Source organism: Oenanthe melanoleuca, chromosome 21 (assembly GCF_029582105.1).
Source record: "Oenanthe melanoleuca isolate GR-GAL-2019-014 chromosome 21, OMel1.0, whole genome shotgun sequence".
Taxonomy (NCBI): domain Eukaryota; kingdom Metazoa; phylum Chordata; class Aves; order Passeriformes; family Muscicapidae; genus Oenanthe; species Oenanthe melanoleuca.
Window position 1 is genome coordinate 257,973 of NC_079354.1, and position 26,240 is coordinate 284,212.

A 26,240-nucleotide genomic window follows, 5' to 3' on the forward strand; every position below is an offset into this window, starting at 1 on the left:
GTCTCCAATATCTAGGGGGTCCCCAAAACCCCAAACATCAGTGGGGAATGTCAAACACTCATTTTGGGGGGTCATTTAGCCAAATGCTGGGGTTTCATAACAGCCAGGCCGAGCAAAGCCTGTCTTTGATGGTCCCTATGTTTGGAGTGCTGCGAGTACCCCAAAATAGGCAGGCAATGCCCTCACCTCCCCCAAAAAGTGCCTCTTTCGGCTCTGCTGGTCAGCCTGGCGTCAGGAGTGGCATTGGCCACGGCCCAGGTGGCCGCCGGCGTCCTGCCAGCCCCTCGGTTCCCACCCCTGAACCCCCGAAACCGACCGGGGTTAAACACAGCCCGGGGCTGCCCGAGCTCGGCAGTGCAGCAGCCTCGGTCCGCTGGGGGGGCAAAGGGCACTGGAGGGGAAGGCAGAGCCCCCCAAATCCAGCCCTGCCGGGGTCACCGCTCGGGAGGATCCTGGTTAATGAGGAACTGGATTTTTAGTTATAAAACTGGTGAATGAATAAAAAACGAGGGAAGGGGCTCGGGGGGGGGGGGGGTTTGGAGGAACCTAGGGGGTTTGGGGGAGGCAGGGCAGTGTTTTTCCATCCATTTGCAGGAACTCCTGGGCACTGTGGGGCTCCCAGGTGTGCACAGGGATTTCTGCATGTGCCAGGGGTAATTTGCACCCGCACAGTGACCTTTAACGTGTTTGCAGCGAATATTTTCACTGCACGGTGACTCACGGTGACAATCACGGTGGCTTTTGTACACGGGAAGTGGAATTCAAGCACAGTGACATCTGCACGTGCAAGGCACCGGGACATCTCAATGACATTCGAACGTGCAGGTGACATTTGCACACTCAAGGCACCTTTTACTCACTCAGGCAGTGTCTGCACAGTGACACAGTGACACTGGCACGGTGACATTGGCGTGTGCAAGGCGCTGCACCCACTTGCACAGTGACATTGGCACAAGCCCTGTGACATTTGCCCGCTCCCAGCGCCCATTGCACACCCAGGGTCACTCTCCCAGCACCCCTGCAGGGCACAAGCCCTTTCCACCCACTAATTGCCCCCTAATTACCTCACCCTAATGAAGGGGGCGTGTCCCAGCGCCTCCCACCCCTCACATCCTGGTTTGCTGCCTTTACCCCCCTCCCACAATCCCAGCTCTAACCCCCAAATCCCTCTCGGGGCAGCAAATTGCTTTAACCCGAAGAATTTTAAAGCAAAATAAATCACTGATGAGACAACACAACCCAAGTTTAAGGACAAATTAACCCGATGAGTTAATTTTTTTCCCATCTTCGTGTGGTCTCTGGCTGCCCACACATGTGACGAGTTGGACACCAGGGTCAGTCCTCAGCCAAGGCCAAGCAGAGGCATTTCGGGACCCAGCCCCATCGCATTTTGCTCAAAGAGGGGATTTTATCCGCCGAGGCTCCGGCTGCCATCCCAAATCCCGCGGTGGGTTTGGGACAGGCCCGGGAACGCTGCTAATTATAGGGAAGGAACCGTGTATTTACAGAGGCAGCTCCCAGCACCAAACCACCGGCAGCTGCTCTTGCTCCGCTGAGTCTCTCTGTTCTCTCTCTCCTCTTTCCCGGGCGCTGCTGTCCACAAAAAAATAAAAAGGGGGGATGAATTAAAAATAAATCCCCCTCGGTGATTTGCAAGAGGCACTTTAGCAGAGGAGGAGGAGGAGGAGGAGGCCGAGGGCGGGCAGGAGCAGGGGGGTGGCGGGGCGGGGGGCGGCGTTGCAGTGGCCTCGGTTGGAGCCGATGCAGGCGGCGTAGGCCATGGCGTGGGGGATGTAGTTCTGCTCGTGGACCCCGTGCAGCAGGTGGGCCATGGGCCCACGGGCGAACACAGCCACGTCCTCACCGCCGTGGGTCTCCTGCCGCAGCGGCACGGCCGACTGCGCCTGGTAGTCGGCGTGTGCTGGGGGAAAACAGCAGAAGGCAGAATCGTTTAAGAACCCAGCTCATTGTAGCCAAACTGCAATGATTTTAAGGGGTTTTGGCCCAAAACATACTCACCAAAATCCACGGCAGAGACATTTTCTCGCTCGCCTGCCACAATTTTATAGCCGGGGCCGTTGCCGTACAGGATGGAGGTGAAGGGTTTGCGGTCCACGTCGCTCTGCATCGGGGCCAGACCTGGTGGAGTGGCACAGTCAGCAGGATGGAATCCCCCCGCTGTCCCCCGGTGTCTCCAGGCTGTCCCCCAGTGTCCCCAGGCTGTCCCCGGTGTCCCCAGGCTGTCCCCAGGCTGTCCCCAGGCTGTCCCCAGGCTGACCCCCGGTGTCCCCAGGCTATCCCCAGGCTGTCCCCCGGTGTCCCCAGGCTGTCCCCCGGTGTCCCCAGGCTATCCCCAGGCTGTCCCCGGTGTCCCCAGGCTGTCCCCGGTGTCCCCAGGCTGTCCCCAGGCTGTCCCCAGGCTGTCCCCGGTGTCCCCAGGCTATCCCCAGGCTGTCCCCGGTGTCCCCAGGCTGTCCCCAGGCTGTCCCCCGGTGTCCCCAGGCTGTCCCCCGGTGTCCCCAGGCTATCCCCAGGCTGTCCCCGGTGTCCCCAGGCTGTCCCGGCACCGCGGCCAGGCAGGCTCACCAAAGATGGGGTTGCCGCGGGGGGTGTATCCGCCGAAGGTGAAGACGTGCGAGTGGTCGGCGGTGACGACGCTGAGCGTGTCGTGGCTGGAGGTGAGGCGCGTGGCCAGCCCGATGGCCCGGTCCAGCTCCACCGCCTCGTGCAGCGCCTGCTTCGCCTTCCCCTCGTGGTGCCCGTGGTCGATGCGGCCGCCTGCGGAGCCCGGCACTGCTCGGCACCGCCCTCCTCTTCCCAGCCTTGCACCCCTTTACTCCCTTTCTGCAAACCCCATTTATCCCTTTTTACATCCCACATCCTCCCTTTTTCGGCCCCATCAGCCCCTTTATTCCTCCTTTTCATCCCTCTACCCTTTATCAGTTTCAGCACTCCACCTTCATCCCTTTTATCCCTTCCTTTTTGTACCTTCATCACCTGTTACCCCTCTTTTTGCACCCCCCATATCCCCTTTATCTGTCATTTGTGTATCCCCCACCACACCCTTATCCTTCCTCCCTGTCATCCCCATTTTTGCACTCCCATCTCCCCCTTAGCCTCCCTTTTTGCACCATCACCCTTAATCTTCGTTTTTGTTCTTCCATCACTCCCTTTATCATTTTTTTGCACCTTCCAGCCCTCAATTTTTGTACCTCCCCTTAATCCAATTCCTCAACTTTTTGCACCCTCTTTTGCACCCTGTCCCCCCCTTTTATCCTCCCCTTTTTGTATTCCCATCACCACCTTTATTCTCCTTTTGCACTCTTTTTTTTAATCGAATTTTGCAACCCCATTGCCCCCTTTTATCCCCCCTTTTTGCACCCCCATGAACTCCCCACCTTCAACCAGGAGGAAGAATCCTCGGGGATTTTTCTGGAGCATCTTGATGGCCACAGACACCATCTCACTGAGGGATGGATCTGTCTCGTTGTTCCTGTCCAGCTCGTACACCATGTCCCCCGGCTCGAAGAGGCCTGGGGACAGGGACACAGCTGGGGACATCCTTTTCCCACCGAAAGAAAAAGGGGGGCGGGGAAGCAAATCCTGCTCCTCGTGCTAACTCAAGCGTTTCACACTCTGCTGGATCCAGGAAGATTAGATAGAAGCCGGGGTAAAATCCCAGCCCTTCCTTCCTCCTGCCCGGCTGGATTCCACATTCCAGACGGGATGGGAATTTCACTGCTGACAAAAGAACTGCATCCCTAGGAGGGAGATGTGTCCCAGGGTGGGAGCAGCAGCATCCTTGAGAGCACACCAGCAAACCCAGGGTGGGGAAATTGCAGCCTGTCTGGGAAGTACCAGCATCCGTGGGGGCAGCAGCAGCACCACCCTTGGGGGTATAACAGCATCCCTTTGGGGTACCAGCATCCCAAGCAAGGTAACAGGATCTGTTGAGGGGAGCACCAGCATCTCCACAGAAATAGAACCATCTGTGGGGGCTACCAGCACGTCCAGGACAGGTAACACCACCCCTCGGAGGCAGCAGCACCCTTGGGAGGATAACTGGCCACTGTAGCTGCCCCAGCACCCCAGGAAGGACAGGGCGCCCCCTCAAACGCCCAGCTGATGCCAGGGCACCCTTGGGTGCAGGGACTCACCCAGCAGGAAGTCGACCCGGCTGAGGTTGAGTGCCAGCAGCTCTCGCCGGCGCCACACGTACTCAGCAGCCTGGGGACAGGGGACAGGCACTGCCACCTCTGCACTGCCTCTGCCATCCCCACAGACCCCCAAACATTCCATCCCCCAGGAATGGCTCTAGAGGGTTACAGTGGGGACGTGTGTGTACCCCCACCGCCAGAGAGCCCCTTCACCTTGCCGTGGGGCTTGGCCTCCTTCCATGCCTGGACGAGGTTCCTGCCGTCCAGGCGGGTGCCCCGGTGCTTCTCCTCGTGCGGATATTCCACATCAGTGACGTTTTTGGGGTACATGTATTTCCGCCCTCCACCCAGGATCACCTGCAAAAGAGGGGAGGAAATGCAGATTTTAATGATTTTATATTATTTTGAATTTCCCCCTCCATCTGGGGTTTAATGGGGAAGACCCTGAAGGGGTGGAGCGGGATGTCCCTGGCGTCGTGGGCAAGAACACCCAAGGAATTTCACCTCGCTCAAAATAACCCTGAATCTCCTCCTATTAATTAAAACACAGGACAAAAATAACCATTTCCAGTAGGGATTTGGCTTTTTGAATATTTTTTTTTCCCCATCTGTGGGAAGGATGCTCCACATCGGGATCCCCACATGAACCCACTGGGATGGAGCCCCATCCGGCAGCTCTCCCTGTTTGCTTTGGAGCCTGATTTATTTGGCCTCTGTTATTTATAACCTAGCAGAGATTTTATGGGTTTTTTTGTATTTTTTCCCCCTTTCTCTGCGTAGAAGGTGAATTATAAAGCTGCAAAACACCAATGCCAAAATTATTAACAAAAAAAAAGGGAAAAAAAAAGACTTTTCCCCACTATATAATTATTTCCAGCCTGGGACAGAGGCAAAATTATATTAAAGGGGAAAAAAAAGCAAAAGAGGCTATTAAAGGGCTAAATAACAGGCTGGGATGTTTTGCTTTGGGGCTGTTTTGAAGGACAGAAGAAGATTTATTTACAGTGCTGAATTTCTGCATAAATCCACAGCAAGGAGCAGAACTGGGGGGGAAAGGGAGAGGTTTGAGTCTGGGAAGTATGGGAAGGGAGGAGTTTAAGATGGATTTGTGGGTCTGGGGCTTGGTCCTACAGGTGCTTGTGATCCCAGACCTGTGTTTGAGTGTCCTGGTCCCATGCCCACCTGAAAGTGGTGGTACCCCACCCATGGTGGTCCTAGTCCCATATTTGATGAGGGTCCCAACTCGGTGCCCATGGGTGGTCCTGATCCTCCATCTGCTGGGGGCTCTGACTCTGCACCATTGGGTGGTCCTGGTCCTGCACTGTGTCGGGGTCCCAGCTCTGCATTGGTGGTCCTGGCCCCATATCTACCCACAATCCTGGTCCTGCACCCATAGGTGGTCTCAGCCTTACATTTGCAGGGGTTTGTACATTTGTACACACTCACAGCCCTGACCCTGCACCCTTTAGTGGTTCCAGCCCAACATCTCCCGGGAGCTGTGGCTCTTCAACCACTTGTGGTTCCAGCCCAGCCTCTCTTGGGAGTCCTGGTCACACATCTATCCACAGCCCTGTCCCCACCCTTGGGTGGCTCCAACCCACACCCCAGGCTGTCCTGGTCCCATCCCTGCTGACTCTGGGGCACATTCCTGTTTGCTCATTCCTACCTCGATGTCAGGGATGTTCTCCACCAGCTGCCGGGCGATGTCCTTGCAGCCGCCCTCCAGGGCGTCGGGGGGCATCTCCCCGTCTGAGTACCAGTCGCGGTTGGCAGAGTGGGCATAGGCAGCGCTGGGCGTGGCGTGGGTCACGCGCGTGGTGGTGACGATGCCCACGGCCTTGCCTGCACCACCAGTTCGGGGGACAATGGTGAGAACACCCCAAAACTCCCACCTGCGCTCCTGCAGGAGTCCCTCGGTCCCTCACCTGCCTCCTTGGCCCAGCGGAGAATGGAGGTCACCTCCTGGCCCTTGGTGGTGTTGCAGCGGTCCCGGGTGACGCCGGCGCTGACCCCCAGTGTCCCCTCGTTGGCCTTGACTCCGCAGAGGTAGGCGGTGGCCGTGCCTGCGCTGTCGGGCACCTGAGCATTGGTGTTGTAGGTCTGGAAGGCGGGAGATGGATAAACCACCATAAGTTTCACCCACCGCCACCAGTACCACTGACAGACCATCCTTCCCACCCTAGGGCTTCCCTCCCTTCACTGTTTGGCTGTACCAGACCCCCGTCCCACCTGTGTCCCCTCTCTTTCTCCCTTTGTCCCCCATTTTACCCTCCACCGTGGTGGCACATCACCCCCTCCCTGCATTTTGCTGCTTTTAGCCTTTTTCCAGTTTGTCTTTTGGCAGGGAGATGGAAACCACTGCCACGGGCATCCCCACGGGATGAACAGAGGTGGCTGCTGACTTCAAATGTAATTATTATTTTAAAATGCTTTGTTCAGCAAACCGACCTCAGGAGGAGCGGGGGGGTCCCGCGGCGTCCCGCAGCCGGCGGGCTCCTCCCGCCCCCGCTCCCCGTTCTCACGGCCGGCCCCTGGCACGGCCGGCGGGTACCGGAGCCAGCTCCCTTCGCCCGCCCCTGACCTAATTTCGGCTCAGTCGATGCCGCCCGCTCGTGACTTTGCGGTGGGTGTTGTGTCCCCGGAGGGCTCACCTTGGCCAGGGCCACGAAGGGGAACTTGTCCATCTCCAGCAGGCTCTCCTCGCCCTGCCCGTGCTGCAGCTGCCCTTTGAGGATGCGGGCGGCCGTGACCGTGGAGACGCCCATTCCTGCAGGACAGCGTCAGCCGCGCCCGGGCAGCACGGCAAACCCCGCTCATCTCAGGGTACTGCACACCCAGTTCAGCTCACGGTCCCGTTTATCCCATTGCTTACTTTATCGTAGCAACCAATTTTTTGCAAGTCCAGTTTATTGTGCAGCCAGTTTATCCCAACTCCCAGTTTATCCCAGAAGCCACTTTTCATTGCAAAGCTAGTTTATCACAGAACCCAGTTTATTGCAACACCCAACTTTTTGCAAATCCATTTCATTTCAGCACACAGTTTATCCCAGCACTCCTTTTTTTTTGCAAACCAAATTTATCCCAGCACCCTCTTTATCGCAGTCCCAGCATTCAAATTATGGCAAAACCAATTTACCTGAGCACACAATTATTTGCCAATCCCGTTTATCCCTGCACCAGGTTTACTGCCATCCCAGTTCATTGCAGCACCCAGTTTATGCCAGCACCCAGTTCATTGCAACCCACTTTGCCCCAGCACTCAATTTCATTGCAAACCAAATTTATTGCAGCACTTAACTTACTTTAAATCCGATTCATACCAGCACCCAGTTTACCTCAGTACCAACTTAATGCAAACCAAACTGATTGCAGCGACTAATATTTTTTGCAAATCCAGTTTATCCAGCACCCAGTTTATTGTAAACTCAATTTACCATAGCAGCCGTTTTTTTGTAAATCCAGTTCATTGCAGCACCCAGTTTACCCCAGCGCAGATCTTTTTGCAAATCCAGTTTAACCCAGCATGCAACTTTCCGGATCCCCAGTTTATCCCAGAACACAACTTACCACAGCACATCTTTTTCCACAACACCCGATGTGCCAAACCCCCAGTTTATCACAGCAGCCACTTTATTGCACCCATTTCATCACCCCCCTCCCCGTACCCCCGGCCCCGCTGTCCCTGCTCTGCAGTGGTGCTCCCCTCCCATCTCACCGTCTCCCAGGAAGAGGATGAGGTTCTTGGCCACGTTCTGGTTGAGGCGCTGGAGCCGCAGCGCGTTCCGCAGGGTCTCCTGCGCCTGCCGCCGCCAGTACTCGGGGTCCTTCTCCCTCTCTGCAAGGGAGCCGGCCTCATAGCACCCAACAGCGCCCGCTTTTGGGTGCTGCCCCTCCAAATCTCACCCACCTGGGACCAGCGATGCCGAGCAGAGCTGGGCGAGGAGGAGGATGAACAGAGCCTTCATTCTGCGGTGCTGAGCGGCTGCTGCCAGAAGAGAACTGCAGGGTGGATGGCACCGCTCGTGCCTCAGTTTCCCCACAGAGATCTTTGCCCCGGGGTCAGCCAAGCGAAGATGAAAAGAAATGTTCCCTCCCTGCACAGCCACCGATGTGACCCTCCTGGGGACATGCCAACCCCATCACCTCTCCCTCCACCACCCCCTCCCCGCCCGCCTCCCCTGGCCATCAGTCCCATGAGGCGTCACCTCACTGTCACCAACCCGAGCTGGGGGAAGCCGGCACGGCCCCTATGGCACAGTGAGGTCCGGATCACATGGCCGTGTCCCCATCATGTGCTTGTATACCTCTCGTGCATCATGTATACCTCTTGACCCATCATGGGTCCCTGTCATGTCTGTGCTCCCATCCCATACCCGTGGCCTCACTGCACGTCTGCAATCCCATCACACACCCGGGTCCCCACCACGTCCCCTGGGTGTGCCCATGTCCTTAATGCACTCCCATGTCCCCATCACACACGCCTGTCCCCATTCCCAGCCTGTTTTTCATGTCTCCATCCCCATCACACACCTGTATCCCGGTTGCATGTCTGTCCCTGCACCCATATGACCACGTCCCATCACACATCCATGTCCCTGCTGCACGTCCGTGTCCCCATCCCATGTCTGTGTGCCCACCACACGCTCACGTCCCTGTTGCACACCCGTGTCCCTACTGCATGTCTATGTCCCTGCTGCCTACCCAAGTCCCTGTTGCACGTCTATGTCCCTGCTCCACACTCGTGTCCCCCCACATCTGTGTCCCCGTTGCATGCCTGTGCCCCTGCTGCGCATCCACGTTCCCATCACGTCCATGTCCCCACGACACCCCCGTGTCCCCACCACATACACATGTCCCTGTTGCACACCCACGTCTCCACCACAGTCCTGTATCCCAAGGCACCTCCGAGCCCCCAGGGCACTCTCCCGTCCCCATCAGCTCCACATCCCCGCGGCACCTCCCCTCCGCTGCACGCCCCCTCCGCTCCGCTCCCACGGGAGGGCCGCCGTGGCCCCAGGGGGTCCTTACCGGGGATGGGGGCTGTCACACACGTATCCGCACTAACTTGGGTCCCGGCACCCACGTCCCACTGGGCAGCGGGAGGAGGCCGGGCCGGGGGACCGCGAGTCCTTAAATCCCCCCGCACCCGGCCTTCGCCTCCTCCTCCTCCTCTTCCTCCACCCTCCCCCTGCTGCCGGCAAGAGGGGGGGGCGGGGGGAGAGAAGGCCACAAACTGGGCTTACTGGTGCCCTCTGCCGGGTTATACTGGGAGGACTGGGAGGACTGGGGTGCACCAAGCCTGGCTATAAGTGCTGGGTAACCCTCCTCCGCTCCACACGTGGGAGTTTGGGGCGCCTCGTGGTGGGGCAGATGTGTGTTTTGCCGGATTTTGCTTGGTTTCACCCAAACCGTGCTAGAGGCACCAGCGAGGGACTGGGGTGGGGGTGATGGAAATGAGTGGGGTCTCTCTGCCTCAGTTTCCCCACGCAGGCTCGTGCAGCAGCCCACGAGAGACCCCTGCTGGGATCCTGCGGCGTTACTGTATGTCCTACAACAGTCCTACAATACACACGGCTTGGTGACGAGGGCCGGGTGTGTGTGTGTGTGTGACTCCAAGCCCTGCGTCCATTTCCCTATGCCGGGAGCCCGGGGAGCGCCGTGACCTGCGAAGCCGCCTGTGGCTTCTTAGAAGGGGGCGGTCTCAGCCCAAAAATCCGCTCCCCGGGAGCCTCGGGGTGCAACCAAGGGAGCCCCAACACCGCCGCCATGCCAGGGACAGCCTTGTGTACCCTCCAAATCCCTCGGGAAGCCTTTCCTCTTTCCCCCCTCTCTCTACCCCTTTTACCCCTCAGGACTTTCGCAGCCCAGCAAAAGCCATTTTCAGCCTCATGGGTGTGATGAGTGTGTCAGTGCTCAGCCCGCCGGGCAGCGCAGCGGTGGAGGCGGCACCGCGGGGAGGAGGAGGTGGCCCCGCGTGTTCCCATCCCTGACACCGCGGCAGTGCAGGCATCGGTGTATTTTGGTGTGGGAAAGCCCACGCTGGCACACTTGCACAACTGCAGGCATGCACGAGTGTGTGCGTGTGTGCCCGCTGTCGCAGCTCTCGCACAGCTGCCTGTGCCCGTGTCACAGGCGGACGCGGGGCTGTTGGTGGCACCGCTTGCTCGCGCACGCTGGTTTTGGCGGCCGCACGCCCGTGTGCTCGCACAGCAGCTCTTGCACAGCAGCTCTTGCACAGCAGCCCTTGCACGGCAGCTCTTGCACGGCAGCTCTTGCACGGCAGCTCTTGCACGGCCGCACGCCCGTGTGCTCGCACGGCAGCCCTTGCACGGCAGCCCTTGCACAGCAGCCCTTGCACAGCAGCTCTTGCACGGCAGCCCTTGCACGGCAGCCCTTGCACGGCAGCTCTTGCACAGCAGCCCTTGCACGGCAGCTCTTGCACGGCAGCCCTTGCACGGCAGCCCTTGCACAGCAGCTCTTGCACAGCAGCTCTTGCACGCTCGCACGCCCGTGTGCTCGCACGGCAGCCCTTGCACGGCAGCTCTTGCACGGCAGCCCTTGCATGGCAGCTCTTGCACAGCAGCCCTTGCACGCTCGCACGCCCGTGTGCTCGCACGGCAGCCCTTGCACGGCAGCTCTTGCACGGCAGCCCTTGCACGGCAGCCCTTGCACGGCAGCTCTTGCACAGCAGCCCTTGCACGGCAGCCCTTGCACGGCAGCTCTTGCACAGCAGCTCTTGCACAGCAGCTCTTGCACGGCAGCCCTTGCACGGCAGCTCTTGCACAGCAGCCCTTGCACGGCAGCTCTTGCACAGCAGCTCTTGCACAGCAGCTCTTGCACGGCAGCCCTCGCACGGCAGCCCTTGCACGGCAGCTCTTGCACGGCAGCCCTTGCATGGCAGCTCTTGCACAGCAGCCCTTGCACGCTCGCACGCCCGTGTGCTCGCACGGCAGCCCTTGCACGGCAGCTCTTGCACGGCAGCCCTTGCACGGCAGCCCTTGCACGGCAGCTCTTGCACGGCAGCCCTTGCACGGCAGCCCTTGCACGGCAGCTCTTGCACAGCAGCCCTTGCACGGCAGCTCTTGCACGGCAGCTCTTGCACAGCAGCTCTTGCACGGCAGCCCTTGCACGGCAGCCCTTGCACGGCAGCTCTTGCACGGCAGCCCTTGCACGGCCGCCCTTGCACAGCAGCTCTTGCACAGCAGCTCTTGCACAGCCCTTGCACGGCAGCCCTTGCACAGCAGCTCTTGCACGGCAGCTCTTGCACGCTCGCACGCCCGTGTGCTCGCACGGCAGCCCTTGCACGGCAGCCCTTGCACGGCAGCCCTTGCACAGCAGCTCTTGCACGGCAGCCCTTGCACGGCAGCCCTTGCACGGCAGCTCTTGCACGGCCGCACGCCCGTGTGCTCGCACGGCAGCCCTTGCACGGCAGCTCTTGCACAGCAGCTCTTGCACGGCAGCCCTTGCACGGCAGCTCTTGCACGGCCGCCCGCTCGCAGCCCCGTGCGCTCGCCCCCGGCCCTGCAGCCCCACGCGCTGTCGCGCTTGCACAAGCGCCGCCGCCGCGATCGCGCCTTGCACACTCGCCCCTGGACGTCACATCCCGCCCGGGCAGGGAGCCGGGGCTTCCTCGGGGGGATGCTGCCGGCTGCACGGGGGCACCCGAGGCCGCCCCCAAACGGGCTCGGGGCCCCCCGAAAGAGTTAAAGGAGGCGCGCGGGAAGCCCGTCCCTCCGCGGCCCCATTGGTTTCCCATCCCAGGTACATCCTTTGCTCGTCACCCTCGCCACCCTCGCTAGGCCGCGGCGGCGTCACGAGCGGTGCCGGGGCTCAGCGGGTGCTCGCCCCATCGGGGCCGGGGCCGGCGGGAGTGGGGTGACGGCCATGGTGAGTGGGGGCGCCCAGCGACATCCCCAAATCTGGGGGTGGTTGGGTGGGGGGCGCTTGGCCGAAGCGGGGCGCCGGGTGATGCATCTCCCGGGAGGGGATGCTCTTTGTAACCCCATAGTGTCTTTGTAACCCACCCCCCCGATTGCATCCCGGGGAACCCCCCGACATCCCCGTGGGATCCCCTTTGCAGCCCCTAGGAACGCCCATGAGACCCTCATTGGACTCTTAAGAGTCCCCCATTGCATCCCAAGGGACCCCCCAAAGACAGCCCCGTGCGCCCCCACAGCACCCCCAGGGACCCCCACTGCACCCCTGAGCCCCCCGGGTGCCCCACTCGAGCACCCGCCGCCGCGTTTTCTTTGTGGCCAGTGGGTTCACCAGGTGGGGACCCCAAAGTGGATGCCTCCCTGAACCCCCCGCCGCCTCCAAATCCACTCTTGACCCAGACCCGCGGGGGTTAGCACCGTGTTTCCCTCTGCAAAGGGAGCGGGGCACCCCCACGCAGCTCAACCCACTTTTGTGGGGCTGTTTGCGAACACCCGCAAACTGTGCTGTTCTCCTCCCCTTTTTCTTTTTTCTTTTTTATTTTTTGTTTAATTTAACCCTTTTTTTGCTGCTTTTTAAGCATTTCCTAAAAAAAATAATTTATCTGCGGCCAGGGCACCCTACAAAACTGAGGACTCCCCCGAAGCCCCTTTCCCAGCACCCCTTATTAATATCGTGAGTTGCTAATTACCCCCGGACATCCTAATTAGCAGGCTGAGCCTCGCTGGGCGTTGAGTCCGGGTTGTAGAGGTGCGGGGTCACCCATGGGTGCTGGGGGTGGGACGGGTGGACACCGCTTTGCCAGGTGGGGCTTTGGGGGCGCGGGGGCGGCTAGGGGGGCTCAGGGTGGAGGTGGGGGGTTGGAGGGCCTGGGAGGAGGCGAGGAATCGCCATCGCGACCGTGGCCGTGGCTGCTCCGAAATGGCGCCCGGACGGGAATTGAAAGCAGCCGGCGGAGGCTCGGGGGGCCCCGGTACCAGCGAGGGGGTCCCCGGGCGCTGGGGGCCCCCTGAGCCTTGCTGGGGGTGTGCGGGCTCGGAGCACGTGGGGCTTATTGTTTATAGAGTGGAGGAGCTATTTGGGGTAAACCCAGGCTATTTAAGGTAATGCCGAGATTTTTAGAAGTTGTAAAGAGTGAAAATCCCTTGCGTGGAGGGGCTAAAGTTTGGGTGCCCCCCCCGTGCACCCCTGGGTGCCCCCCACCCTGTTGGAGTTGAGAAAAGGCATTTTTATTCTTATTAAAGCAAATAACGGCTTGGAGGGGGGGGGGGGGGGGTATGACAAAACTATCCAGTTCTTCTCCACGAAAAGGGGTGCTCGTGCTTGACGTGCTGGAGAGGGGTGGGCAGCACCCTGAGGTGCTACAGTGCCCCCAATATGGACGATATGGGTGTTAAAAGTACCTCCTGGGCCCGATTTCCCCTCAAATTAAGGATGCTGGGGGTCGATCCCGGTGCCTTTCGGCGATGTTCTGGGGTAGCTCGGGCTCAGTTTGGATTCTATAATGGCTAGTACAGGGTTAAGCTAGCATATATCTAGTGAAAAGAGAACAGAAAGGGATTATTTTTTGGTCTTTTTCCTTATGTTTTCAGGCTGGGGTAGGCGGGGTGGGGGCATCGCTGAGGAAAAAAAAAAAGTATTTCCTCAGGAAATGGAGTGAGAGCTGGGATTCCAGGGATTTGGTGTTGTGGAGCCATGGGGGTTTCATGGATCCCCCCACCGGGTGAGCGGGGATTTGTGCCCGGAGCTAATTTCAGCCATGTGCGAAGTACTAAAATAGATGGAAAAAAGTGAAAGGGGTTGGGAAAAAATAGGATCTAACCAGAGATTTTCCCCACGATAAAATCTTGCAGTTGAGGCTCTTTCGCCTCATGGTTCCCAGGCTCCAGGCGGGCGCCCAGGGGAGATTTTGGGGCTGCAAACAGAGATTTCGGTACAACCAAGGAGGGAAACCACCTCTTCGTTTTAACCCGTTTTCCTCCCCTTGTGGGTTTTGTGGTTAATTAAACTGAGGCTGGGATTTGAGATCCGAGGAAGGATGGGGTCCGGGGAGAGGATGAGACTTGTTTTTAAGTATGCAAAGGAGGGTTTGTGAAGGCTGCTGTTTGAAACAAGGTTGAGAACCGGTGCTTTCATTCTGCCAGGGGAAACTGAGGCACGGCTGTGGGATTGATCGCAGTGGGATGGGGGCATCCAGGGGGTGTAAAGCCCCTCGCTGCGCTGATCGCGGGTGAAGGGTTGTGAGTGGTGCCGCTCGGGCCATCGGTGGCAGGGTCAGGGTGGATTTTGGGGTGCTCATCCCCTCGGGGGGGAGTGCCGGGTTGTTTGCTCCGTCGGGAGGCAATCCGGCTGGATGGCAGGGCAGTGCCAGGGGGAAAGGAAACAGCGGCAGCGGCATGATAAGGGCCGGCTGCCAGCCTGTGAGGTTTTCCTTGTTTTTCTGCCGGGGATGAGATAAGAGCTGGGCACAGGCACAAGATAATGGCCAGGGGACACGGCGCCAGGAAGGAGCCCGTCCACAGCTGAAATTCCTGGTGCTGTCGCCTTTGGGTGCTCGCAGGGAGGTCTCCGGGTGTTTCACGGTGCGTAGGGTTCGCTCACGGGGCGTACAGCGCGAGCCAGCCGGTAGCGTCAGGGTGAAAAGCCATTTTCTCTGCTGCCAGCCTTTCCCAGGTGCCTGGCACTCCGGGGTTCCCTGGCACAGGGGGGTCCCTCTCCCCGCTGCGGGGCGGAGGTGGATCCGGCCTTATCCCAGCCTGAAAGGGAGGTTGCACAACCGGGCCCCGGGGGAAAGTGAGGCGGGTTCGGGCTTTGCTCAGCTCTTGGCTCCGGCGCTTCTTTGCTTTCCATAACCATCCTCCGGCGTTTGTGTAGTTCTTTACTACCTCAGAGCTATTTGGGATTTTGCTCTCCGGAGGAGGGGGTGGCTTTAGAAGGTGTGTAAACCTTCCTTGTCCTTCATCCTCTTCCCCGGGCCACTGAGCACGTCTGTTGCTGATCTCCCCGTGCAGATGTCGACCTACAAGCGGGCGACGCTGGATGATGAAGACCCCCTGGACTCCCTTGGTGACGGTGATGGATACCCCAATGGCTTTCAGGTATAGGTTCATGTGTCTTTTAGAGAGGAAAAAGGGGATTTTGTGTCCTGGCAAGCAGCAAAGGGGGTGTAGAACGATTTTCTACCTGTGACCAGTGCCGGGGGTAAAGTCCAGTGTGGGCAGAGCCGTGTTGACTCCTGCCACTGCTGCCCTTTGCTCCCCTTCTGGCACGGGGGGGAAGCAGGGCTGTATCCTGCCTCCACTGTTTCAGCACTCTACCTCCCAGTTTTTCTGCTGCCAAACCCCTTCCCAGCATGGCTGGGGTGAGCAATTATTGCAGCACTGGGAGTTTTGTCCCCATACAAAAGGGGATTAGGTTAATTCCTCCCCAAGCAGTGGGAAAGCAGCTTAAAGAGGGCCACGGGTGGCAAAAAAACCCGCCATGGCTGCCAGTGTCCAGCCTCACCAGCAAAGGTTCAGGTCTGTAGAGATGCTCTCTGTCCTGGCCCCAATCCCAGCTCTATCAGTCTCTAGAATGCTGGTGTCTGCCCCAAATGTGTTTTTATTTTTCTCGGCGGGGCTGTCTCCGCTTGCCGTCACATCGAGATGTTTCCTGGGGATGTTTTTCGGCTGAGTGGGAGTATCCTGTTAAGGCACTTTCCGATGCAGCCCCCACCCTGTCTCAGTGCTGGCAGTGGGGATGGGGACAGCTGTGGGGTTATGCTGTGCTTGAGGAGGGGTTCAGGGTGGCACGGGACAGCAGGTGAGCCCTCCAAAGCACTTGTCCCGCTCCCCTTCCTGCCATTGTGCCGCCCTTCCTGCCTGGTTTCTGGAAGGCAGCTGCTGCCTTTCCCAGCCCAATCCATGACAGATCCCTTGCTGGGGCTAAATTTCAGCCCTGGGCTGTGGGAAGCAAAATGGGGGCTGCATCAGTGAGTTTTTCTGCCAGCGGGGAGATGACGCTGCTCTTCCCGCAGGTGAACTTCCGCAGCTCCCGGGGCAGCCGGGGGTGCTGGGCCGAGCGGACACACGCCGAAAAGCAGTTGGTGGTGCTGGTGGGGGTGCTGGTGGTGCTGCTTGTGGCCTGTCTGCTGGGACTCATCTTCCAGTACAGAGCCAGTAAGTCCTTTGGTTATTTTTGGGGGTAAAGCTCCCTCAGGAAAGGGAGGATCCTGGGCTCAGCTTCTGCGTGAGAACGCTGAGGCAGAGCAGCTTCTCTGAGCAACTGGCAGGAACGGTTTGTTCAAGCTTTGAGCAAGCAAGTGCACAGGGATCCTGCCCCCTTGACCAGGGTGGGCTGCTGGGGAGTTCCCAGAACGTGATATTTGGTGCAAGGGTGGGATGCTTACCTGCACCCCTCACCCCAGGACAGGATTCTTGGATATCAAACAGGATGTTCAGGTGTGGGGTGGGAGCTTTGGGCTCAAGACAGAATGGTCACCTGCACCCCTTAACCCCAGGGTGAGATGCTCAGATGCTCTGATCCTTTATCCTGGAGCTTGATGTCTGAGCACAGGATGGACCGTTTCTCTTCATCCTTCACCCCAGAGTGGATGACTGGGCAGGATCTTTGGGCATAAGATGAGATGCTTGCCCTGGGATGGGATGGACAGGATGCTCAGACACAGGTCAGCATGCTAGTCCGTGTTGCTTGCCCTAGAGCAGGGTGGTAAGCTACGAGGTGGGATGCTCAGGCACCAGGCGGGCTATCTGCCTGCATCCTTCAGCTCGGGGCAGGATGCTCTGTGGTGCTGCTCATCCTGCTGCAGCACAGGATCTGAACCTGTCCCTGCCCTCCCAGGGCCACCCGCCGTGTGCCTGTCGGAAGCCTGCATCTCTGTCACCAGCTCCATCCTCAGCTCGCTGGACCGCACGGTGAATCCCTGCGAGGACTTCTTCAGCTATGCCTGCGGGGGCTGGATCAAGGCCAACCCCCTCCCCGACGGCCACTCGCGCTGGGGCACCTTCAACAACCTCTGGGAGCACAACCAGGCCATCATGAAGCACCTGTTGGGTGAGTGCATGGGAGCGGTGGGACCCCCAGTGCCCAGGGGCCCTGTTAGGCACATCCCTGTTAGGGGGATACCAAAATTATATGCATGGAAATATGAGGTTGGAATTGAACTCCAGCGTCAGGCCAATCTGCTGTGAGGATATTGAGAAATGGATCCTGGCTGTGTTTGCTCTCCTAGATGATCCTGAGATTTTTGACTGTGTTGTTGCTAGTCTTTGGTGCTGAGTAGGGAAAAGGCCTCTGCTCTGTAAACCCTATGATGGCATTGCTAGGAGCTCTGAAATTCAGGATTTGCATTCCAGACTTCATCCAGAGGCTGTAATGTCCCATTATCACCCCAAGGATATGCATTTTTCCTGTTCTATAATTTCCAGCCTTTGTGAGCAGCCTTTTGGGAGGCTGACTGCCAATATGGCCATTTTTTGGGGGCCAAAACTCCCTGAGCAAAGGGAGGGTCCTGGGCTCAGCCTCTGCGTGCAAACACCGAAGCAGAGCGGCTTATCCAAGCAACCACCAGGGACGATTTGTTCAAGCTTTGAGCAAACAACTGGCTCCTTATCAGCACTTTCCACTGCGCCAGGGCTGATTATCTGGAAAGAGAAGGTTTGGGAAGAGTGTTGTCTTTTGAGAGAAAGGGGGTGGCGCGGGAACAGCTTCGTCCCTGGCTTTTCTCGCAGAAATCTGGCGCTAGTTTTACCAGGAGAAGAGACTGGGCCTCCAGCCAAGTGGTCGCGTTTGGCATTTCCTTAAATTCCTTGGAGCTGAGGGACCTTTAGTTAATAAAACCACACAGCTGGGAAGCCAAAGGTGCAAGCTATGTCATTGGGAAAATAAATAAAAAAAACCCAAAAGCCCTCTGGGGAAGCAGAATTTTAGCTGGGGAGATGAAAGGAAGGTTTTGGAGGCAGAGGAGAAAAATGGGTTTATTGTCCTTTTTGCAGGAATAAATAATACGGGGCTGGGGGGCACCAGCACAGAGGCAAGCGCAGCACCCGGAGCTGGATGATGCTGGGAATATCAAAGCTGCTGGAAAAATAAAAATGCGTTTTGTTTTTTCTTTATCTTTTGTCCCCAAAGAGTTGGAGCAGTCACTGTGGGTGGGAAAGGAGATGGGGGGCAGGAGGCTGAGAAGGGATGGGGCCAACAGGATGCTCTTGGGGGCATGGTGAGGACTATTGGGACAATCCTTGGTGCATTTTTGGAGCCTAGCCTTGCCCAAAATGGGGCTGAATCCTTCTGGCTCCAGTGGATGCCCATCCCTGGAGCCCCACGTGATTCTCCCTGGGTACCTCCCACAGAAAACACCACCGCCAATGTGTCAAGCGAGGCAGAGCGCAAGGCACAGCGCTATTACCGAGCCTGCATGAATGAGAGCAAGATCGAGGAGCTGAGTGCCACCCCACTCATAGAGCTCATCCAAAAGGTTTGTCCTAGTCCTTGTGGAAAAGCCATCTTCCCTCTGCAAAGAGGGGGGAAAAGCTCAGTCGTGGGCAGTTCCCAGCACCCTCCATATTCCATTCGTGGCACATCCTGCAGAAGAGCATCCCCCAGGTCAGGCGGGCGGAGGCAGGGATTTATAATCCTGTAATGGAGCTTTTTAGCCCCTTTGTAAGATGTTTCCCCTCAGGATGGATATTGAAGCAATTTCAGGTGGCTGTTTCTTACTCATCTGTCCCCAGCTGGGTGGCTGGAACATCACAGGTACCTGTGCCGGTGACAACTTCAACGAGACGCTGCGGGAGGTGACGGCGCATTATCGCACCTCGCCCTTCTTTTCCGTCTATGTCAGCGCCGACTCCAAGAACTCCAACAGCAACGTCATCCAGGTGGATCAGTCGGGGCTGGGCCTGCCATCGCGGGATTACTACCTGAACAAGACGGAGAATGAGAAGGTGAGGGTGTCAGGGGAAATGTGGTTGCCTGGGGGGTGCTGTGGGAGGGTGGCACCTGCCGTGCTGATCCCACCTGTCTGACCACACAGGTGCTCGCCGGGTACCTGAACTACATGGTACAACTGGGGATGTTCCTGGGAGGCATCGATGAGGAGTCAACGCGGCAGCAGATGCAGCAGATCTTGGACTTTGAGACAGCCTTGGCCAACATCACCATCCCGCAGGAGAAGCACCGGGATGAGGAGGTCATCTACCATAAAATGACAGCAGGAGACCTGAAGGTAGGAATGGAGCTGGCGAGTTTCCCTATTCTGCTGTGGTTTGGGAAGTGGGGTGGACGGATGGAGATGACACAGCTCCTCTGGGAATCCTGACACCAGCTGACACAGCCTGGGAAGCTCTTGTGCAACAGCTTGACTCATGTCTACCCTGACCTTTCCTCCCAGCCTCTGGACCACCCCTGGGGCTAGCAGCCATCCTAGTGCAGCACTTATGTCCTCCTGGCACTGCTGCTCCTGGACGTCAGCCTGGTCATTCCCAGTGTCCCCAAAGGGGCTCTAATGACTTGTGTCAACATCTCTGACACCCACTGCACTTTGTTTTCCTTCTTTGTTGGAGGAATTTGTTTACTCCCCTCCAACCTTTCAAGGATGCTGCTGTTGTGGGAACTGGCCTTTGCAAAATCAGTTGAATCCATTAAATGGGGACTGATACAGCCAATTCCAGCTCAAGAAGCAGCTGCCACCCCCTGTCATGGTTTTTAGATCCATAGCAGTGCTGTGGCTTTTGCAGGAGCTGGCACCGGCTGTGGACTGGATGCCTTTCCTCTCCACGGTCTTTTACCCTGTGGAGCTCAACGAGTCAGAGCCTGTTGTGGTCTATGCCAAGGAGTACCTGGAGCAGGTCTCTGACCTCATCCTGGCCACAGATAAGTGGTGAGAACCCACAGCCTGTATGGAGATCTGGGTACCCAGGGTGGGCAGGAATGTGCTGCTGCCTACTCACCACCTCTCACCATAGTCTCCTCAACAACTACATGATCTGGAACCTGGTGCGGAAAACCAGCCCACTCCTTGACCAGCGCTTCCGGGATGCTGAGGAAAAATTCATGGAAGTGATGTATGGGACGAAGAAGGTGAGGGTGAAGTCCCCTGTGCCCTGAATCACCATTAAAATGGTGATGGCTTTTTATGTCAAGGCCCTGTCGTGTGGCATCCAAACAATAGAGATGTAGGGCAGCTTTTGGGGTGGCAGAGGGTTGGATGGGCCAGATGGAGCAAGGGATAGAAATATGGAGGGCATTGTTCCATTCCACCACTGATGATCACCTTTTGTCCCATGCAGAGCTGCCTCCCGCGCTGGAAGTTTTGCATCAGTGACACGGACAACAACCTGGGCTTTGCCCTGGGGGCCATGTTTGTCAAGGCCACCTTTGCTGAGGACAGCAAGCAGGTGGTATGTCCCCAAGACAGCAGTGTGCAAGTCCCAGTGCTGGCAAAGTTTTTACAGTGGTGGAACTGTCGGGGCAGACAATGTTTGTCTGTCCACCTTGTGCTCGCTGTACATCTCTGTGTGCTGGATTTTCACCATGTGTTGTCTTGGCCTCCTAGCCTCTTCCTCCCTGTGGTGTGAAGGTCCTTGACCTCTCTAGGACAGGAAGCCAGCTCTCTGGAATGACGCTGTGCTGCCTTGTTTCGTCTAGGCGGAGGAAATGATTGCGGAGATTAAAACTGCCTTCGAGGAAAGCTTGGAGACCCTGCAGTGGATGGATGAAGAGACGAGGAAATCAGCCAAAGAGAAGGTGAGGTGCTGGTGGCTGCACTGGGGAGAGGGTGAGGGTGGAGGATGGTGGAACCAGGTGAGCCTGTCCTCCATCTCTGGCACTGAAAGCACTGTGGTCCTTATTACCCTCCAGGCAGATGCCATCTACAACATGATTGGCTATCCCAAATTCATCATGGACCCCAAGGAGCTGGATAAAGTCTTTAATGATGTGAGTTGGTCAGTACGTCCCCTGGGTCTTCTACAGGATGTACAGGATATGTCCATATCACCGTGGCCTCAGGGCAGCCTTGAACCCCAGGTTTCCTCCAGAAGGATCTCACTGATGTCCTTGGCCCTTCTCTAGGGACTTCCCAGAGAGCTGTGGGCCAGTCCTGGGGTGGCTGGGGCTCTTGGGATCCCTGCCTAGGAAAAGGAGGAGCCGTTTTCTGTAATGGTGATTCACTGCCCTCCAGAGACTCCGCAGATGTTGGAGAGGAAGAGAAGCAGGAGAAGCTATAACTCTGCTGGCTCTGGAGGCTCAGATGTGACTGTGGAGGGAGGAGTGGGACTGTGCAATCACCACTCGTGACTTGTTCTTTTGTAGTATGAGGCCGTGTCCGACCTCTATTTCGAGAATGTCATGCAGTTTTACAACTTCTCAGCCAGGGTCACGGCTGACCAGCTCCGGAAACCACCAAACCGGGACCAGTAAGTCCTCTGCTCCAATTCCCTGTTGTACTCAGTGGGGAATATCAGCATATCTGGAACACTGGGATTTGGTGTCCACCAGCCTATGCTGGTTTTGGGGAGATAAAATTAGGATAACCGCTTTGCAAGAAAAGTGCATGTTGTTGGAGCAAATACTGGTGATGGTTTGTGTTGCCATGTTGGCTGTGTTTGTGTTCCTGCAGGTGGAGTATGACACCTCCGACGGTCAATGCCTATTACTCTCCCACCAAGAATGAGATTGTCTTCCCTGCCGGCATCCTCCAGGCCCCCTTTTACACCCGTGCATCCCCCAAGTAAGATCCATGGGAAAACAGAGAGGGCAGGATTCCCAGCTTTCTTTCTATATCCAAATCTTAGGCTAAGTTTCATGGCTGTAGAGAGCAAAGACTGCTTTCTTAACCTCTGCACTACCCTCCTGCAGATCCCTGAATTTTGGTGGGATTGGCGTGGTGGTGGGCCATGAGTTGACACATGCCTTTGATGACCAAGGTATGACCAGGGCCAGGTGGGTGGGCAGCTGGAAGGGTGGCCAGTATGAGTTGAAGAATCCACTGTGTTTTTGCAGGCCGGGAATATGACAAAGATGGCAACCTGCGTCCCTGGTGGAAGAACTCCTCGGTGGAGGCTTTCAAGCATCAGACAGCATGCATGGTGGAGCAGTACAGCAACTACACTGTCAATGGTGAAGCAGTCAATGGCAAGCACACCCTTGGGGAGAACATTGCTGACAACGGGGGCCTCAAGGCTGCCTATCGGGTAGGACCACAGGGCTGGGGACATTCGGAGGGGGGCATGGCATCGTGGGGTTTGTGATGTTTCCTGAGTCCGCTGTGCTGCCTGGTTTTCAGGCATATCAAAACTGGCTGAAAAAGAATGGGGATGAAGAAACACTCCCAACTCTCGGCCTCACCAACTACCAGCTCTTCTTTGTTGGTTTTGCACAGGTAGGTCATGTGGTGACCTTGGGAGGCTGGGCACAGATTTTTGGGGGTGGAGCACGCCCGGATGGTGTTGGGAGGGTGTGATGGCAAAACTGAATCCTCCAGAGATAATGTAGTGGATGGAGAATGAGACTGGGGTACAGAGGGAGACAAAGCTGAAACTCGAGCTGCCTTGGCCGCCATCACGCAGGCAGAGAGGTTGGATTCAGCAGCGAGCTGGCCCCGTGGTGATGGATGTCAGTACTCGGGCCCCTTGTGCTCCATTTGCAGGTGTGGTGCTCAGTTCGCACACCAGAGAGCTCACACGAGGGGCTTATCACCGATCCCCACAGCCCCTCGCGTTTCCGCGTCATCGGCACCGTCTCCAACTCCCCGGAGTTCGCGGAGCACTTCAGCTGCCCCCCAGGCTCCCCCATGAACCCCCTCAAGAAGTGTGAAGTCTGGTGATGGGCAAGTGCCCAAGGGAAGCAGCGGCCAGTTGCTTTGTCCTCTGCCAACAGCTGGGCTTCCCCAGTCCTCTGAGTCTCAAACCACTTCTCCGTGCCACGGAGAGCCCGACTCCTCAGCCAGAGCGGTGTCTGCACCCCTGGCATTGTCCAAGGTTCAATCCACTGTGAAAACTCCTCATCCCCCTGCTTGCTGGTGAAATGACTTCAGTTTGGGGGTCTCTTCTTTCCCACCATGACCGGGCCGAGTGTCGCAGCACACACGTCCGTGGGCACTTCCTGTATTTACACACACATGGCTCCAGCCTGACCCACTGCCTGGAAAACCCTTCTGTTTTGGAGGTGATAAAGGGAACCCCCACAGCGGCAGGTTTGTCTGCATGTCTAAATACACCTGATGTACCACCTTCTCTCCAAAGATGCGCACACAAGGGTGGAAAATATTTTAAGATATATTTTTTTGGGGGGGAGAAATACATATATTTTTTTCATGTGTTGTGGAATACACTGGAAATTTTCAGGGAAAATGCATTTAAAAGCCTTTTTTAGTAAAAGATTAGTATATTTATTAATTTTTTTTACTTAATGCAGCTGTAGGTGCAGTACCCTGTGGTGACAGTCCATTGGCCAGGGAAGCTGGGTAGGGCTTTGGATATCTTTCCAGTCTTGGATCCTGTGTTTCTCTGAGAGGGACTATCCTCACAGGATGCTGGTGGGAAAATTAGGGACAGCAGGCCTGGGGACAGGGCTGGAGGATGCCGCAAGTCACAGAGGCTGTGCTGGGATGCTGCAGCTCCTGGATTAGCTTTAATTTCAGAGTGTAAAGGGAAAAATTGATGTAACCAAAGATGTAACCAAGGTGATGATGAGGTGGATGAAGCATCCTGTTCTCCCTCCTGTCCCCTCTGAAGCCAGCCCAGCCAGGATTTCCTGGCCCTAAAGCTTCCCAGACAAGTGCAGGCGGTTCCTGCCGCTGCTTCTCTCATGCCGAGCCTGCTCTCTGCCCGGGAAACTGCAAGCCCCAAAAGCACCACGTGGCCCCAGAACTCTGTCCCTCCACAGCTGGTTTAGTACCAGTGTGAGAAGTATCAGGATGGGGCTGAGGGACTTTTTAAAGGGATGTTTTTAATACTTGTTTTAAGGGGAAAGCACTGACAAGAGCTCAGGTGCTGTGTGTTGTCTTCTTGCTCTAGACAAAGCAGAGACATAGAGGGATTTTTAATATTTATACGTAAAGGGAGGGATGGAAGGGGCTGGTTTTTGTAACTATTTTTTCACCCTACGCATGGGGCTTACTGTAATTGAAATAATAAATACTTTTTACTGAATTTGGAGCTGATCACCACTCAGTTTTTCTTACATCAGGAGGGTCTGCCTCTCTTTATTTGTGCTCTTCTCCCTGTCTACACCACTGAGACTGTCCCGTGCTGACAAAACTGAGAAAAGGAGGCTTTTCCCAGCCTGTGCTTGGTGACTGCTGCCTCTGTTGGAGGCTAAATCCAGGGTTTTTTTTCCCAAAAACCTCACTCTCACTGCGGGTGGCTCTTTGCTTTCCATCTCCATGGCATGGCCCCACACAGCTCTGCAGCAGGGAGGTCTTTCCCGGATGCTTTTTCTTCCTCCTGGGTGAGTTTTTGGCCAGCTGGGCTGTGGTCGGATCCAGCAGCACAAGCCTTGCACAGGTTTCTCTCCAAACTCCCTTACTTCTGGCTTGGTGATGCTGGTGGGATGCTGCCAGCTCCGTAACACAGGCCAATGTTCACTCCGAGCAGATGCTCCATGGCATCATCAGGCTTGCCCAAAAAATGCAAGGCAGGACCTGGGCTGCAGGCTCCTTGCAAGCCTCACCCCAGCACCTGGCAGGGCTGATGGCCATTAACCAAGTGCTGGGGTACTCCCTGACCATTTAGCCTTAGTTATTGGGGGCTGGAACTGGGGACAAAACTAGGAGGCTGCAGCCCACTGGTAGCAAACTTTTGGGAATACAGAGTGTCTCTGCTGCTGGCACGGGCAGGATTGAGCCAGCAGTGAGCTGGGGACACGGGTGTTGCGTAAATAAGACATTAAAATACCTCTCTGACTGTTTTAACCGTGCTTTCTCACCCAGATGGAACAGAAATGTAGTAATAGCACTCACTTTCTGCTTGCACGATTCAGTGTGAGGCCCTTAGTTTCCTGCCGCGCTGGAGAGCGGCCGTGGCCGTTGTTTTCCCTGAGATCTGCCTGGAAATGGCGCAAACCCACAGAGGGCGGTGGAGCCGAGAAAATCGCTGCCTGCACGCTCCAGTGCTTGGCTGGCAGGAGCCAGCGACGTTACCAGAGTCCTATTTTGGTCTGGATTTGGCCCTACATGTTTAGATTGTGGTGGAATACCTGTATTCCTAGGGAAACAGAAGAGCAGCGTGGGTGTAAGGCAAAGAGGAATAGCACAGGGTTGGGGTAAAAGGCTGTTTTCCCAGCTGCAAGGAACAGGGAAGGGAGCACAGGTGTCACATGGAGATGCTGTTAGAAGTGGTTTAACCATCCAAAAAGGAAATACTTTGGCTCTCTGGGGCTTAGTTGTAGGGAGGGTGATGGCTCAGGGATAGCCCCAGGGCAGGAGGACTTCGAGGGTGACCATCAGCTGTGTTGTGGTGGGGGACACCGTGGTCAAGTCTGCCAGTGCTGGGCTGGGAGCAGGTGGTGGGAGTTTTCCTTCCTGGGAGGCTGTGGGCATAGGGAGAGCAGGCAGGAGGTGAATCATCCTGCTCTGTGCCAGCACCTGGTGTGGGCTTGCCTGGTCCTGGGTGGTATTTGCTTTATTTTGTACTCAGCTGTGCCCTCGAGGGCTGAGACGTTTACTGAGGGCTGAGCCCAGGCAGGGGGAGGAATGGAGAAAGCTCCAAGCAGAACCCACTTTTTTTTTTTTTTTTTTTTTTTTTTTAAATGTTGGGTGTGTTTTTCTGTCTGGATGGTATTTGGAAGAGGATATGTGCAGGAAAAGAAGGAGAAGCCAAAAGAGGGAGGTGCTGCTGTACTGCACTGGGTGAAAGCAGGCACCTGGAGCATGCTGGAGCCTCCAAACAGAGCTGGAAATGGGGGCTTTTCACAGGTTTGGTGGGGCCATGACAGCTGTTGAGAGGTGAGAGGCTGAACCCAAGCATCTGAACTGCCTTCTTCCTTCCCGTTTTGTTCCCTCCAAGGAGGATCAAACCCCTGACACATCACAACAGTGCTGAGGTCACCTAGTGGGACAACCAGATTTTAGGGCCAAAAGCTTCTCTGAAGAAGCCATACCTTCCTGAAGCAGGAGGATGGGGAGTGGGAGGTGGGGAATCCCACCTT

General features: G+C 56.8%; 2 protein-coding genes across 6 annotated transcripts; one reads left to right on the forward strand and one right to left on the reverse strand.

Annotated features, from left to right (window-relative positions):
- Positions 1-1,222: 1,222 nt before the first annotated feature.
- On the reverse strand, positions 1,223-9,357 carry ALPL (alkaline phosphatase, biomineralization associated). Its single transcript, XM_056507912.1, has 12 exons — positions 9,186-9,357; positions 8,065-8,156; positions 7,873-7,992; positions 6,809-6,924; positions 6,083-6,257; positions 5,824-5,999; positions 4,371-4,514; positions 4,158-4,227; positions 3,399-3,533; positions 2,587-2,778; positions 2,020-2,139; positions 1,223-1,921 (listed from the first exon to the last, which is right to left on the reverse strand). The coding sequence occupies exons 2-12, from the start codon at positions 8,120-8,122 to the stop codon at positions 1,665-1,667; spliced, it is 1,563 nt and encodes a 520-aa protein (XP_056363887.1). The 5' UTR covers positions 8,123-8,156; positions 9,186-9,357; the 3' UTR covers positions 1,223-1,664.
- A 2,403-nt stretch (positions 9,358-11,760) lies between these two features.
- Positions 11,761-24,244, forward strand: ECE1 (endothelin converting enzyme 1). Of its 5 annotated transcripts, none has more exons than XM_056508022.1 (18): positions 11,761-11,918; positions 15,104-15,190; positions 16,108-16,249; positions 16,932-17,144; positions 18,443-18,567; positions 18,824-19,036; positions 19,126-19,317; positions 19,829-19,971; positions 20,057-20,171; positions 20,381-20,491; positions 20,739-20,837; positions 20,952-21,029; positions 21,405-21,508; positions 21,712-21,822; positions 21,951-22,018; positions 22,095-22,285; positions 22,378-22,473; positions 22,741-24,244. In XM_056508022.1, exons 2-18 carry the CDS (start codon positions 15,104-15,106, stop codon positions 22,915-22,917), a joined length of 2,265 nt encoding a protein of 754 aa, XP_056363997.1. In that variant the 5' UTR covers positions 11,761-11,918; the 3' UTR covers positions 22,918-24,244. The 5 variants fall into 5 exon arrangements, with proteins under 5 accessions (XP_056363997.1, XP_056363996.1, XP_056363999.1 ...); XM_056508021.1 differs by lacking the exon at positions 11,761-11,918 and adding an exon at positions 11,939-12,044; XM_056508024.1 differs by lacking the exon at positions 11,761-11,918 and adding an exon at positions 12,794-12,842.
- Positions 24,245-26,240: the final 1,996 nt, after the last annotated feature.

Bases quoted from the DNA above. Each gene is read 5' to 3' on its own strand.
- ECE1 (XM_056508021.1), top strand. The intron at 19,318-19,828 runs GTAGGAATGGAG...TGGCTTTTGCAG, and splicing joins TGACAGCAGGAGACCTGAAG to GAGCTGGCACCGGCTGTGGA. The intron at 21,823-21,950 runs GTAAGATCCATG...ACCCTCCTGCAG, and splicing joins TACACCCGTGCATCCCCCAA to ATCCCTGAATTTTGGTGGGA.
- ALPL (XM_056507912.1), bottom strand. From the start codon at position 8,122: ATGAAGGCTCTGTTCATCCTCCTCCTCGCCCAGCTCTGCTCGGCATCG. The intron at 4,515-5,823 runs GTAGGAATGAGC...CCTCTTTTGCAG, and splicing joins AGAACATCCCTGACATCGAG to GTGATCCTGGGTGGAGGGCG. The intron at 2,779-3,398 runs GTGGGGAGTTCA...CGGGCTCCGCAG, and splicing joins ATTCTTCCTCCTGGTTGAAG to GCGGCCGCATCGACCACGGG.